Here is a 16938-nt window from a genome sequence, read left to right on the forward strand (position 1 = left end):
AGCAATATTTGTAGGGTACGCCTACATTCATGATATTAGTAAATTCTTTTCTTTTGAAGTGCAATTTGATTACTACAAACTGTTCCAGAATATTCTAGATCAGCAAAAACTAACTGATGTTGATTATTGGCAAGCGTATTTATTTCACAAAAATTAAACAATAATGACCGACTAAACTATTTACTATAATACTTACTCGCCAACCGCACCCAGGAGTCATGCTTTCTAAGTTTTATGTTTATAAATATTTCTTGTATTGAGACCTTTCTCTATTTCATTATTTTTATTTTTATTACGGTTATATAGACAAATCGACATACTCATGCGCTGGACGTAACGACAATGTCTTATACATAAGTTGTCATAACACATCTCACATCTGCTTTATTTAAACGAGGTAGCTCAAAATATTTATGATACCAGAAGAAAAAGTATATCCCTAAACCCTGGACATACTTTCCCTAACTAAAATAAATATCATGTCGTATATAGCATGAGCAGAAAGAAACAAAACATAATGTTCTATGATGACGTTAGTGATCTCATTTTCATAAATGATCCCCAACAGTAAAACTTTTTGTTCAATTTAAACAAAACAACAGTGCATATATATGAAATTATACTAATCTATAAAAATTAAGAGGTATAAAATTGTTTAAATGTTATGAAAATAGCAATTCAGCGAAACTACATTAAATCGCTCAAATAGTGACATCCAGGAACAAAAAAGTAATTGAATATAAGAAGGAATAAGGAATATCAATTCCGTTTTAAGTTTCATTTATATCAGACAGGGGTATTGTTCCTTGTTATTTGTCAATGGTATTTTATGCAAGTTGTATGAAAAAATTAAGAGTTGAAAATGAATTAAAAATTAAAAATTCAAATGAGCTATATGCAATCAAGTAAAAATAAAAAAGTTTCCTTTAATACTTGTTATTACAGTGGAATCTCGATAATCTGACAATCATTTGCAGGGCAGTCACGGATGAGCGAATTAGGTCGGATTATAGACGACTGCCTAAGACCCCTCACAGTCCGGAATTTTTGACAAAAGAGTACCTTGTAATCCGACAAACTCTAAAGTACAATCATATGGCATATGACCATGTCGGTTTACAAGGTGTACCGTATTAAGCCGTGTCCGAATTACCGGAATTCCACTGTATATGAATAATATTGATATTATACATGCAGATGAAAACTAGGTTGTCTGTAAGAAATTTCTAATCTTGTACAAAAATATCAATTTAAACACTTTAAAAATTCACCACTTTTACATTAAACCTTGATTTAGATGTACGCTTAGTTTTTGCAATAAGCATGAAGCTTGGCTGTACCTAAAACTATAATGTATAAAAAATAATATAATAGGTATAAATATTCTTTAACAGTGTACAATTTATATTTCCGACGCGGAGAGTTTATGGGCTGAGCTGAGGGGCCCACCGGCGAAATTTGCGAGCGATGCGGAACGCTGCGCGTGGGTTTTCTTCAGCCTCAGCGCAGTACGCCTCCTTGCGTTCGCTGACAAGCTGAACAATCCGGCTTTTGATGGCTTTGCACATCACATTCAACGGGTGACGCAACTCGGGAATGCGTGTGCGATGCCACCTCTTTCTGAGCCGGTTTCGGCGACGCACGAGTTCACGAACGTCGTCCGGAAGGCTGATGTGGCCAGGCCGAATTGTTCGGGTGATGGTTGCTTGCATGACGGTTGAATTGAGTTCGCTGGTTAGAGCAGCCACCGCGGAGTCAACGTCGTCCGTAGAAGTGATGATGGGGCATGGGAGGGTCGATTTTTCCAACAGATACTGGACCATTGTCCAGTCTACTGTGGAAACCTCTTGCCGGTGACGCATGGCACCATGTTGGACTTCCATCACCACAGGCAAATGGTCGGACCCTAGGTCCGACAGCACGGTGACGGAGTGCACGAAGATTCTCGCCGCGATGAATAGGTCGAGAATGTCTGGGCGATGGCGACGGTTGACCGGGTAGTGGGTCGGGACGTCGGGAGCGTAAACCGCGATGTTGTGGCGGACGGTCGCATTGCGAAGACGGCGACCGTTGCTGTTAGTGCCCACGCAGTTCCACGCCCTGTCCTTGGCGTTGAGGTCACCCCCAACGATGACAGGGGCGCGGTTGGGAACGGAGAAGAGATCCCAGAGCTTCGAATCGATGTTCTGCCGTGGGCAATACGCTGCATAGACGTGGAGAGGAGAATCGGTGAGCTGGATGCCCACCGTTTCGACCGTGCCGGTGTCCGAGCCAATTGGCTTAAAGTTGATGCCTCTACGGACGCAGACGGCGACGCCGCCAGCGAGGACCGCACCGGGTCTATCATGGCGGACTGTTGCGTAGTTTCGCAGGAAGAGCGAGTGGTTTGCCGACAGCCGCGTCTCGGCAACGCACGCAATGTCGATGTTGTTTGATTCTAAGAAGAGTTCGAACTCTGGAACGTGCTGGCGAATGCCGTTCGCGTTCCACGTGACGATGCGTAGCAGTTTCCCAGCCGTGGTTGTCGGCCGAAGAAATGAAGCGGGAGAAGAGCGGCGATGCAGATGCCAGAAGGTGAGAGCCCTAATGGGCTGGTGCAGGCGTGGCTTGGTGGTGAGGAGCCTGCGCCGTGGAGGCCGAGCCGATGCTGGCCGCCGCCTGCATCAGCATGCTCGTAAACACGGGCATGAGTCCCTGCATTGCCTGCATGATTGCGGCCGTGATGTTGTTGGCCGGCTGCGCAGGCGTAGGGCGCGTTGGCGCGGAGGGAGCAGCAGCTGCAACATAAGATGGATTAGTAAGAGCCTGTGCAGCGGGTGGAGCCGGCGGCGACATAACGGGCGGCGGCAGAGCGCACGCGGCGGTGCGAACGGCCGGCGGTAATCCCGGAAATCTGTCGCCGACGGAGCCAACCGGCGCCGGAGGTGGTGGAGGGGTGCTGCTGGCGCCGGTGGCGTGCTGCAGTCTCGCCGGGCAGTTCCGGGAGAATGCCGGGTGCGCCGCCCCACAGTTTGCGCAACGGCGGTGGTCACGATCCTCCAGGTGCTCGCACACGTTTGTGTAGTGTTCGCCTGCGCAGAAGCCGCAGACGAAACGGGCGAGCGCAGAAGCGAGCGGTGTGGCCGGGTCTGCAGCAGCGCCGGCACAGCATGCCGAGTCTGTCGGGGCGCTTTGGCTCAAAACGGCAAGGGATGCCGTAGATGTTCTTGACTGCGAAAATGCTTTCGCAGTTAGCATTGCGGGCCAATGAAACCACAGTCTCGAAACGCTCGATGCCGTCGCTCGAGCGCATGAGGCGGATGTAAACCACTTCAAACCCCATGCCGGCAAGCTCTGTCTGGATGCGCTCTTCGCTCAGCTCTTTGCCGACGCCGATGAGGACGGTGTTCAGGGGCCTCTCGCTCTCGAGCCCCGTTGTAGCATAGTCGATCTTGGCCTCCGTTAGGCACCGTGTCAGTTCCCGGAAGTCATTTACCGTGTCAACGTTAAACCAAATGCCGGACCTGGAATTTGAGATACGGTGAGGTAAATTGTACTTAATGAGGAAGTCTTTCACCGACACGTGGCGCGCGCGGTCCTTCAGCAGGATGCCGGGCGGGGAGTTGGGGTCCCTATTGCGTCGTGCCTTCGGTGCTGCGAGCAGATCACGAGCATCGAGAGGGCGTGAAGGTTCCTTCCTAGCGGAGGCGGCGACGGATGCGGTGGTGGAGGCGAGAGCGGCGGCCTTGCGGCGGGCCTGCTTTGCTGCTTTACCCTGCAGCACAAAATTGCCCTTGGCGTCGCTCGCAGAGTGGCCGGCTTCCGGAACAGAGCCTGCCTGGGCGGCGACGGAGGCGGCGGCATCAGGGGTGGTGGTGGCGGGCTGGAGATGGTTGCGCCCTGCTTGACCAGCAACTGCGGCTTCGTTTTTAGTGCCGCACTCTGGGTCCGGCACCAAAACGTCGGGGGTGGCGGCGGGGGCGGCGACCCGAGCGGCGCGTGCGTTGGCGGGAGCTGACGCAACAGCGGCCGCAGCGAGTTTAGTGGCCCCAAGCCTTGTAGCGGTGGAGTCGATGGCGGCTGCGGGGGGGGGCAGCGGGGGCGGCAGCGGCATTGGCCGTAGTCAGCCGCTCCCTGGCGCCCTTGCCGGCGACGTCCGGGAATAACTTGCGCCCAGTGACGCCCGGAACGTCGAGCGGATGCAGCTTCTTTTTCGTAGGCGGCGGGGGCGGCATTCTGGAGGCGGCAGGCGCATGCAGCGCCATGAGCAGATCCGTAAGGCGCCGAATCTCGGCCGTCATGGCGGTAAGTTGCTCTGCCTGAGATTTAAGCTGCTCCCGCAGCATCGCGTTCTCTAGGTCCCGCGGATGGGAGGCGGTGGAGCGGGGCCGGCGGGGAGGCATTATGCTCCGTGAGGACTCCGAGGCAGCAGGTGGTGGCTCGACCGGCGACAGGGGCGCGCATATAGCGGCCGGCACGGGAGCCGCGACGGGCGTCGCAGAAGTCACGGTGAGCAGCGTCGCCGTGGAGGTGGTGGTGACGGAGGAGCGGCTGCGGACGACGGAGCCGTTCTCGCTGTCGGACGTGCGGGCACGTTCAACAGGGCGGCCGTCATCGTCGAGCAGCTTCGCTCGGACTCGCCTGCGGGCATGTTTTGCGCCATCGCGCGCTTTAGTTTTTAAAAATAACTCACGGGACTTACCCATGAGCGTTGCGGCGGTGTTTGTGGCGGAAGCGGGCTCGCTGGAGGCGTCCGAGTGGCCGGCGTCCGTGTCGCCGTCCATGGCGACGCGACGGGACCTGGTGCAGCGGCTGGGGGTGTTGTGTACACCTGTGGCGATGTTGTGTGCACTGCACTACGGCGGCGTGGCGCGCACTATGCCTTTGCACTGGTTTTACGCGTTTTGGCTCGCTGCGCTAGCCGGCGGACCGGTTGCGCAATATTTCGTACATGGTACTAACAATGCTCTTTTAAATGGGCACACGGACTGACAAGGGATCCCATTGCTACTCCCCTCTCTGTTTAATATATGTAAGGTTGCGTATATGACCATGCACCAGCAACATGCAGAACACCCAGTGGATATGGAGTCACATCATTGATGGGGGGTTTTTCTGTTTATGACAGCGACTTGCGTCGCTGGGCATGCGTCTCCTAAGAAATAACACAGACTCGTGCTCCGGCATTCGTTGTAAACTGTTCACAATTAAGATCCGATCGCTCTGTATTATTGAATAAAACTAGTAAAACCGAAACAACATTTCGTAATTCTAACATACATATTTATTGTTGTTGAATTTTTAATAATTTTGTTTTGGTAATTGTGTTAATGTGTCTGTAGTATTTGATGTGTTTTTTTTCCTATGTTTGGCTCCATAAGAAAATAAAATTGGGCAGGATAATCAATCATTGATAATCATGGATAAGCAATCTTAACATGATGAAGATATTGAAAGAACATGAAACATCGTCGAAACCCATGAATGGTTTGAAATTTAATTAAGACTAAAAAAGAACGTAACTATTGACAAAAAAGCACGCCGTTTAATCGATAGCGAACGAAGTCATTGGAACAATGTATAAAATTTGGAGCAAACTTAAACAGCTAAATATGGACATAAAAAATTGTCGTGGACAAGACTAGGTGGCTGTCACTCTGGTATTCAACCAAGAATTTCAAGAACATCAATTCGAAAGCTGTTTTTGTGTCTTGTGGTTGCCACTTATTGCTAGGTGACATTGCAAAATCATCTGTTGAAGCCATTATTTTATTTGGAATTTTGTTACAAATTTCTGTTTTATTTAGTGCGTCAACGCAAAGGTGGGCAATTCTAAAGCAACACGATTCCAAATTAAGTGTCAAGCCTATTCCCGAAACGAGATGAGAGCGCAGGTTGGAGAGCGTTAAAGAGATGCTATTTAAATATGATGCTTTAGTGGAAGTATCCGAATTTGCTAATGACCTATGGCGCAAACAGTGCGCGAATTCGTGATTTGGTATGATATTTTCTTACAAATAAATATTGTTAATAAGGTATTTCAACAAGTAAATATGAAATATGAGGCCATCGTCGCCGTCCATACAAAACATTAACAAACTTCCATCATCGCATGACATCAATTCAACAGGAAATACTCTCCACAACTACAAGGCTGAAACGGAAAACATTAATGGACAATCTCGAATCAATCTGCAGGAAACATGTACTTGTACTTGTGCCGAATGTCAACTCATACGAGGCCTCACCCATACCACCGTGACAACTACTTCGAAAAACTTCAAAGACCATACGAAGCACCCATCGAAGGATGGAGTAAATATCCTAGGTGCAAGAGCTAACTCATCCGGCGAACACAATGTACAGATTACCGCTTTCAACTTTACCAGGATCATCTAAAATAAATTACCCTTAACGCAACATTCGACGCACACCCATACAAATATTTATTTATTGCTCAAGTTAAAGCTACCGCATGCCTTCAAGAATAATTAACTCAAAAATTTCAAAAAACAAGTGAAAGGGGCGAAGGGGGCACACAGGTACAGGATCATGCGCCGTGGCTCGCCAGTAACGCACACGACCACGGCGGGAGCAGCCGTTTGCTGTTTCAGGCGCAAAATCACGACGTCACCTAAATATCAATGTAAGTAATTCTAGTATATTTATGCATTTAGGGGAAGGATACTTAAGTCGTATCGTCACGTAAGTCGTACCTCGGTTTTTCTCTAACTTGAAGGCACTTTATGCAACTTAAAATGCTGTATTCGGACAGCATGAAATCATACTAGAAACATATTCTTTAATCAGTTTCTGCCGAATCAGAATTGAGAAGTTATGCGCAAAAATAGTTTTGCTCCAGGTGCTCATCCGATTTCTCGTGGAGCTTGAAAGCATTTGTGGTTAGTAAAACACCACTAAATATGTGTTGCATGTTAAATATTAGTTGTACATCTACCCATGTATTGTTTTCTACATGGATTTTGTTAAATATTCCTTCTGATACATTGTTTTAAGTTGTTTTGTACGGGAAGCACATGTTTGCTAACTCGTACCCCTTTGCGCTTTTTAAGTCGTACTAGTGGTACGACTTAAAGTTCAGTGCGTCTCGCAATGTCAGCACATTTTGAGATGTGAGAACTACCATTTCACCATCTGTGCCATCTAAAAACTTCAACAGTTGCATTGTCCTAAAATTCTTAATATTTTATTTTTATTAGTTTACAGCTTTACAGCTTTTTATTTTCCTACTTTCTTGAGATCTTAAACTACCCTTGTAAAACCTAATATCCGAGTCGGACAATATGGCACGCGGAGTCTAGCGAGCGGTCAATCTCTGCTATGTGTCAAATACTTTTTTATTTCTTTATTTTCTTTATTTTCTTTTACCAATTAACTTCCTTCCTACTTCCAAGTCTCTTGTCACCACCCAATAAGTTTAAGGGTAGCTGGTGAGAGGCATAAAAAAAGGAATCACTTCTTGACCAGACTTGGTAGTCTTCTCACATCTTCAACATCTTCAAACACATCCTCTTCAAACGTCACATCTTCAAAAACGTAAGTACCAGCTCATACAGAAACAAAGAGTAACTGAGAGTACACACTGACAGTCAGATTTTATAAAAAATTGCAGACCTATTAAAATGGCGAAAAGAATTTATAATAGCTGGAAAGCAGAAGATATGAAGGAGGCCTTAGCTAAAATTGAAAATAATGAAATGGGATTTAATGAAGCACATAGGACATACAACATTCCCAAACCAACACTCCGCCGGCATTTGCGTGGATTAAACACCCAAACGAGCTTTGGTAGACCAAGAGATATGTCAAAAGAAATGGAACAGGAATTAGCAGAACATACGCTTAGGCTGGAGCGTTCTTTTTTCGGGCTAACAGCCAAAGATTTTAGAAAATTGGCATATCAGTTAGCCGAACAATATAAAATTAAACATCGATTCAACACGACGACAAAGATGGCAGGGAAGCACTGGTATTACCGATTTATGAAAGACAATGCTTCCTTGGCTCTTCGAACTCCAGAAGCCACGTCTATGGCTAGAGCTACTGCCTTTAATAAAGAACGTGTATACCAGTTCTTTGTCAAATATAAAGAAATATTGGATGAATACAAGTTCAGTCCCAATCAAATATACAATATGGATGAGACCGGCTTATCAACCGTTCACAAGCCATCAAAAATTATTGCAGCAAGAGGGAAGCATCAGGTGGGTGCAGTGACCAGTGGAGAAAGAGGAAATACAACAACATGCATATGCGCCATAAATGCAGCTGGTGAGTTTCTGCCGCCGATGTTAATTTTTAAACGGGGACGCATGGATGATTATTTGAAATCTGGAGCACCACCCGGAAGTGTATTTGCCTTTTCAAAAAACGGTTGGATTACCGCAGAACTTTTCTGTACATGGCTAAATCATTTTATTTCATATACACGATTAGCAAAGAGTGAGAAAAAGCAAATCCTTCTTTTATTGGATGGTCATTCCACTCATACCAAAAATATTGATGCGATTATTCTTGCTCGGGAATATGGCATCGTATTACTTTCGTTCCCGTCGCACACGACACACCGTCTTCAGCCACTGGATCGGTCTTTTTTTTAAGTCCCACAAGACTTATTACAATGAGGCATCAGCAGTTTGGCTAAGATCTGTTGAAGTTATGTTTGGTTAAGTTAAATTCGATGTTTTTCTAAGTTTTACCCTATAGTAGGCGCTGGCATGTTATCTTATGTTTGTTGTATTGTTTGTTTGTTATTTTTGTTTTTCCATGGCAACCTCGTCAACTCTACACATATGTATGTATATATGTATACAAGTATATAGATAAGACAAGAGTGTGCAAAGGAAAAAAGTTTTTTCTCGTGCAATTGTTGCTGAAGTTGTCTGTTTTGTGTGGAGTGTCGTCAACGCAGCATTTTTTAAAAAATGGATTTGGCGAAGTGGATTGGCCCATTTGGAAAAGAAAATTGCGTGATATGTTGGACTACCATGAAGGCGCCGTTGACGTCATTGAGGGGAGGTTAAGCAGACCTGAGCCCATATCAGCTATGGCTACGGAGGAGGAAGTCAAAACGCATAAGAAGGCGTGTGACCTTTTTCGTAATGCAAATAGTTATGCAAAATCAATGATTTCTAGTTCGGTGACGGACGCAGTTTACCAGAAAATTATGGACAAGGAGACAGCGTTTGAAGCATGGGAGGCATTAAAACTAAATTTTGAAGCGTCATCCAAAGATCAGCTCTACAAGAAATGCACTGATTTGGTTGCATTTTGTTGGATCAATGGAGAGGATGTTTCATTTCAGGTGGCAAAGTTAAGAAGTCTGTGGAATGAGCTGAATAATGGTTTAAAGTCCAAGAATTTGGCTGCATTACCAGACTTGATACTAGTGTGTAAAATTTTGCATATTTTACCAAGTAACTATGAAAATTTCAAATCTAGCTGGTTGCTATTATCAAAAGACGATGATAAGACGGTTGAAGAGTTAATCACACAGCTATGCATGTACGAACGAAATTTCAAAGAGGTCACAGAAGATGCTCCCGGAGATGCGTTATTTGCAAGAAGTGCAAAAATCAAACCTATTAGAAAGTCCAGGAAAAATGACAGTTGTCATTATTGCAAGCAAAAAGGGCATTGGATGACACAGTGTCAGAAGTGGATTTCTGATGGACGACCGAAGAAGAGTATTCCTGAGAACGACACTGTGTGTACCAATGTAGCCTTGAGTGTCACCGATGAAGATATGCTTCAGTTCATTGGCAGATACAGGATGGTGGATTGACAATGGAGCGACGAAGCACGTGACTAGCTGTCCGGATCAGTTCGTTGAGTTCCACGAGTTTGAAGATCCTCGCATGATCAAGGCTGCTGGAAAAGAAACCCTTAAGGCCATTGGCAAAGGGACCATAGAAATTTTATCCTTTACTGAAGGTGCCACCTTGAAATTATCCTTGACTGATGTGTGGTATGTTCCAGGAATTTCTAAAAACGTAATTTCCGTACTAGCTGCCCAAGATAAAAATGAAAATAGCAGATTTCATTCAACAGCAACTGAGTGCTGGCTAGAAGTAAATAGCAAAGGAGTGCTATGCGGAAATCGAGAAAAGGGTGGAACTCTGTTCAAGGCAGCCATTGAACCAGTAGTTTTTGGAAGAGAAGAAAGGGTAAATAACAGGAAAATACTAAGAGATAGTTTGACCTTTGAAGAAACAAGTAGACAGGCAGTTGTTGCAACTTCAACCACTGAAGCAGAGATTATTGCAGCAAACGAAGGAGCCAAAGAAGCAGTTTGGTTAAGCAGATTTTTTCAAGGGATTGTCAAAGTTGACAACTCTGCAGCGGTGAGACTAGCACAAATCTTCACTGAAGATCAATTGGCGGACATCATGACCAAGCCTTTACAGAGTACACAAGAACAAGATTCTTTTGGAGAAGATAGGACTTGTAAATTCAACTTAGATAAACAAGGGAAAGTGTTGAAGTTATGTTTAGTTAAGTTAAATTCGATGTTTTTCTAAGTTTTACCCTATAGTAGGCGCTGGCATGTTATCTTATGTTTGTTGTATTGTTTGTTTGTTATTTTTGTTTTTCCATGGCAACCTCGTCAACCCTACACATATGTATATAAACTGCTGCATCATTGTTCCTTTCACTTTTCCAGTTAGTGTTGCAATAAATTGTCGTTATTAAAACTTGAGCTTGTGTTTTTCTTTAACTAGAAAAACATCAATAGGTTTAGAAAAACCTCAACAAGATCGCATCCTGGTGAAACAATAAAACAATGCAACGTTTCGGAGTTATTGGGTGTTGCTTATCCAAAATCTGCACGCATGGAAATTGCAATGAATGGATTTAAATGCACAGGATTGTGGCCATGTAACCGAAATGTGTTTAGAGATGACTCTTCTTTTGCTATGGATAGCGATGACGATATTTCAGGACTAAGACCCACATCGATTATACAAAATACGGAATGCGAGAAAATTCATGTTAATCTTATGCAATCTTTTCCATCGACTTCTGAATTAATTTCACCAATTAATATTGGTATTGATATTGAAAGTCTACCGATTGATATTATTGCCGATGAATCAATTATTACCTTACAACCTGCGCCGGCTGATAATATTAAAGAATGCCTAAACATTATTTCTCCAGTGCCATCCTTGAAGGACTCATCGCGTAAACGGGCCTCTACTATTGAATTAACGGCTTCTCCGTACAAAGAATATCTGGAACAATGTGAAAAACAAAAGACGACTCCTGTGAAGCGCAAAATAGGAATAAGAGCATCCAATAAGAAAGAAAAAGAGTGGTATTGTACTCTTGGCGATGAGTATAGGGAGGACAATATGATTCGGTGCCTTAAATGCAAAATGTGGATGCATGACAAGTGTGCTGGGGTGTCCAAACGAATAAAAAAATTTATTTGTGCATTTTGTAAATAAATATATTATTATTAAACTAATATATATTCTCATTTTGATATTACCTACTACTACTACTACTTACTACTTTGGCATAGGTACGACTTAGGGTACCGGTTTGTTAAGTCGTACCGTTCACACATTTTTTTTAAAATTGATGTTTTACAAGAATATAAACATTTCTGATTAATAGTTTTCATACTAATTAAAGCTATATTAACTAAAGCAGGTGAATATGTCAAAAAACTGACATTATGTAGCAAAACTTTCAATTTAGGGCCAATTGTATTTTAGGGGCACGACTTGGCCAACCTTCCCCTACATTTGAGTGGTATTCAAAGATAAAAGTAGTACTTGATTGTTATCCGTAAAATGGTAGAATATTATTAGATCTTTTAAACAATTTTAGTAGGTACCACCTAATGAACGAAAATGTCTGTCCCTTAGCACCGGACACTAAGTTGTCCCTTAGTGCCGGACAGTAAACATATTGATATTTCTTGTGAGAATTTACGTCATTTATTCTAAGTAATTAATTTTGTCTTAGAGTATAGAAGAAAGATAATAAGAATAAGATAATTAAAATGGAAGAGAAGAAAAAGAAAGGATCCTGGGAGCCACAAAGCTTACAAACTGCTATTGATAAGGTCATGTCAAAAAAACTGAGTGTAAGACAAGCTGCAATGCAATACAATATTCCTAAAAGCACTATACATGATAGAATAAAGGCCCTAAATCGAGGAGAAGAGGTATCAATGAAACCAAAGTTAGGTAGGTTCACAAGCGCCTTCCCAGCAGAGTATGAACAAGTCTTGGTGGACCACATTAAAGATTTATCGAATAGATGCATGCCGTTCATGAAAAATGAGTTTTTAAAATTAGCATATGACATAGCTGAATTCATGAAGATTCCTCATCGATTTAATATAGAAAAAGGCTGTGCTGGTAAACATTTTTACTACGACTTCATGAAAAGGCATTCTGACATTTCGTTGAGAGCACCGGAATCGACAAGCATGATGCGCGCCGTAGAATTTAACAAACCACAAGTGGATTTATTCTACGACAACCTTGAAAAGCTGATGAAACAGTGCAAATTCACACCCTCAAGAATTTATAACTGTGATGAAACTGGTGTCAGTGGCGTGCACAAACATCAAAAAGTTCTCGCTCCGAAAGCCATGCGTCAAGTAGGTAAACTTACTTCTGCTGAAAGAGGCAAAAACATCACAGTTTTGTTCTGTATGAGTGCTAACGGTCACTTCATACCCCCATTTTTCATATTTCCTAGGCAAAGAATGAATGAACGGCTTATGATGAATGCTCCAGCTGAGAGCATCGGTGTGGCCCAGCCAAAAGGTTGGATGAATAGTGACTTTTTTTTGCAATATCTAAGAATATTCGTCAAACACACGCAACCAACCAAAGAGAACCCTGTGCCATTGGCGGTAATCAATTTTTGCAGAGAAAACCATATTCACTTGATGAGTTCACCACCACACACTACGCACAAGCTCCAGCCTCCGGACAGGACATTTATGAAGCCATTTAAAGATGCATACAACCAACAATGCGACTTGTGGATGAGAACAAATGCTGGATGTCGGATAACGGATTACGACATTGCTGGTTTGGTCAAAAAAGCATTTATAAAAGTAGCTCGATTGGATATTGCAGTATCTGGATTCAAATGCACTGGAATCAATCCATTTGATAGACATTTATTTTCTGACCGAGATTATTTGGCTTTGCAGGCAACATACCACTAGAACAAACAGAAACTTCATCGAACGCACTAAACAACAAACAAGCTATCGTGATATCAAACTCAATCAGAGAAGAGCAAATGAAAGAATCTGAACAATCTATTAGTGAGCCTATAACCACAAGTCCCAAACCGTCGACAAGTTCTGCTCCCGATCTTCTTCAGATAATCCATAACTTATCACCGTTGCCTGACGCAGCAAAAAAACGAACAGCAGCTCGAAAAAGAAAGAGTGAACGAAGTGAAATTTTAACTTCATCGCCATACAAAAAAGTGGCAGAAGAAAAAGAAAATGAAAAAAACATGGAAGATAAAAAGAAGGAAATAAAATCTAAGTTTGAAGTAGCAATGGGAGGTAAAGGAAAGCAAACCAAAGGAATTAGAACTAAAGAAAAGGGCGTAGACAAGGGAAAAGAAGCGACAAACGAGAAACCTAAAGAAAAGAAAGGAAGTGAAGTAGAACCATTAACTGAAACATCTAACACAAATATAACAATTTGCGTAGTTTGCTTAGAAGACACTGACGAAGACTGGGTCCAGTGCTTATCCTGTCGTGGGTGGGTACACGAAGCATGTGCAGACATTCCAGAGTGAGGAGATGGCTACATATGTGATCGATGCACGTTTTTTTAAATATCAGGTGCTAGGGCTATGGCACAAATATGTGTCCGGTACTAGGTGCCACTTTTTAAAACTATACTTTTTATTACCAAAGTTTGATTGATAGTATTAATTATTTTTTAACAGAGGTTGCATTTTTGTTATTTTAATTTGATTTCTAACTTTGTTATCTACTATATATGTCATAATTTAATAAACATTTCTTAAAATATTTTTTGTTTTATTTATAAATAACCTTAGGTGTCCGCCACTAGGGGACTTCCCCCTACCTCTCTACGAGGGCGGATACGATAAGTGGTCAAACTTATAGGAACTTTTTGAGAAATTATTTTACAACAACACCATTCTCTCAGCAATCGAAAAGTTCGAGTATCTCAAAGGATATATTCTAAGGGAGCCATCCCGACTTATCGGCCACTTACCATATACTTTAAACGTAAACAGGGTACAATTTGCCGAAGAGGACACCATGAGGTAGACCAGTGTCCCACTTTCCAGACGGACACTGACGGAGAATAAGGAGAGACAATTATTGACGCCAGCAAATCGTCACACAGTGTTTGCCTCTATTGTGAAGCCGGACCGCACATATAAAGAAGTTAAGAGGGCTTTAATTAAGCGCCTCAGCACCTCTAACGAAGAAAAGATGCCAGCATTGCTGGAGGGTGAATATATTGGTGATCGCACACTTTCACAGTTTTTGTGGGATCTATAGCGCTGCACGAGAAGACTATCTTTTCGACGATAGATTCCGTACGCGCATTCCATCAAATTCTGCTAGCTCCTGAGAACATCCCAAAGACAGCCATAATCACCCCGTTTGTACTCTACGAGTTCATTGTCATGACGTTCGGTCTGCGTACTGCTGCACAGACCTTTCCACGTTTTATCGATGAAGTTCTCTAGGGCCTAGATTTTGTATTCGCCTATATTGACGACATTTTGGTCGCATCGACTACTGAGGAAGAACATTGGGCTCATCTCCCCAGTAAAGCGCCTAAACGACAACGGGTTTGTTATCAATGCTGCGAAGTGTGTGCTTGGCCAGAAAAATGTTAGATTCTTTGGATCAACTTTTACAGAAGACTCATCCCTTGAGCTGCTTCTTTGCAGGCCCCACTGAATGAGTTACTACATGGCAATGTAAAAGGAAATAAGCCAATCAGTTGAAGAGGTGGCAGGTACAGCGTTTCGCAATTCCAAGGAAGCGCTTTCCAAAGCAACGGTACTTAGTAGGGCTGTACAAATTAGCCGGCCAAGCCGGTTAAGGAAGTTAACCAGGCTAATTAGCTGGCTGACTACTCGGCTTAGCCGGTTAACCGAAATTAGCCAGGCTAATCAGCTAAAGGCTAAACCGACCAATTGGCTAATTTTATATTTTATGCAATATCTTTGTTTCCAAATGCAAGTGATAACAATTCGCCGCGTTATCAATACGTTTGTCGGACTTGGCCCGAACAGATATTGTATAAAATATATATAAATATATAAATTAGCCAATTGGCCGGTTTAGCCTTTAGCTGATTAGCCTGGCTAATTTCGGTTAACCGGCTAAGCCGAGTAGTCAGCCAGCTAATTAGCCTGGTTAACTTCCTTAACCGGCTTGGCCGGCTAATTTGTACAGCCCTAGTACTTAGCCATCCAGATCCCACAGCGCCACTCGCGACATTTTACGACACGTCTGACTTTGCCGTAGGTACTGTACTGCAAAAAAAGAAAGTAGACGAAGTGTGTCAGCGTTTGAAGTTTTTCTCAAAGAAGTTGGCTCCGCGGACACCAAGTATGCTGCATGGCCATTGATGTTCGCCTTCAAGCATAAGACCCAGCCGTCAACACCACACTAGGTGAGACATTTTGAGTACACTGGGCAATTTTGCAGGCATTCGTCATGTCGCCGGCGAAGAAAACGCGGCGGTCGATGCCTTGTCTCGTATCGAGGAGATAAGCATCACCATCGATTTCATCGCCCTAGCCGCATCAGGCCTTCAGATGCCTGAAATTGAGGTATCGCTAATGTGCGAAGTATTCACATCGAATGCCAGACCCTACGTCACGCCTGAAAAACCTTAGAGAACAATTCCGCGTGCTTTCGCCATCCAAGCCATCCCGACATGGAGAGAAGAAAATATTCCTTCCCATGAGTCTGAAGGGATTGCAAGCAAGTGTTCGTACGTCGCGATGCATTTAGAATTAGCCTACAACCAGCGTATGATGCACCATTTCCGGTAGTGAAACGCAATGATAAAGTATTACACATTGCGCATCAACGGAAAACAGGTCGCTGTGTCGACCGCTTGAAGCCGGACTTTCTGGTGCAGCAAGAAATGCCACCACCAGAAAAGGAAGATGACGACGGTAGCCATCTAGTACCTATGTTAACCACGCGTACCACCAGCCCAAACGCCGCCGCCGAGTATAATGCCACAAAGAAACAACGATAGTGCGGTTATCGCACCGGGTGCCTCAGAGAGGTCACATACAAGTTCTGTCACACCATGTCGAACTATCGACAGATTGTTTGCGAAACCATTAAGGTCGTAATCGCACAATCGCTGCGCTCAGCCCAAAGGGCAGCACGCACACCACGCACTGTGCACGCGTGCATGTTTAATTTATAAGTAAATAGTTGATAAGTTGACCATATATATACCAAGATTTTGGACGAATAAAACTAGTAGTAAATTCAGTCTTGTACGAGTTACTTGTCAGCACCGAAGAGCCTAAAAACCTCAGCTGGCGATTTCTCCCTCACCCCTGAATATTGCTAACTCAAACCTGCATAAGGAGTTGCCGTCTACCAGTGCGACGGTATTCTGGCTCCTTATACACACCACCAAAGAAGGTGCAATTTAATTTGAATGATAACTCTGTTAGACGTTCTAATAGGATTGCTAGTGTCATTTTTTTGTGCACATGACAGGTAACGTATTTTATTGTATAACTTTTTCCCCAGTAAGGGGGTACTGTGGAGACTATAATCTCACTATCTGTGCCATCTAAATGCCTCAACATCTGCATTGCATGCCATGTAACCCAAAATTCTTAATATCTTATTTTTATTAATTCACTATTTGTTTAGAGCCTTCTAATTTCCTAATTTTTTACCACCATAAACTACCCTGT

The 16938-nt window shown here is 43.5% G+C and overlaps 1 protein-coding gene across 1 annotated transcript; it reads left to right on the plus strand.

Moving 5' to 3' along the window:
• Positions 1–12013: 12013 nt before the first annotated feature.
• Positions 12014–16256, plus strand: LOC135802396 (uncharacterized). Its single transcript, XM_065315968.1, has 3 exons — positions 12014–13058; positions 13184–13784; positions 16004–16256. Exons 1-3 carry the CDS (start codon positions 12014–12016, stop codon positions 16254–16256), a joined length of 1899 nt encoding a protein of 632 aa, XP_065172040.1.
• Positions 16257–16938: the final 682 nt, after the last annotated feature.

This window comes from Atheta coriaria, unplaced genomic scaffold, assembly GCF_025399875.1.
Source record: "Atheta coriaria isolate IRGN ID8LTWV9N9 unplaced genomic scaffold, Caltech_Dcor_3.1 hic_scaffold_18_pilon, whole genome shotgun sequence".
Classification (NCBI taxonomy): Eukaryota; Metazoa; Arthropoda; class Insecta; order Coleoptera; family Staphylinidae; genus Dalotia; species Dalotia coriaria.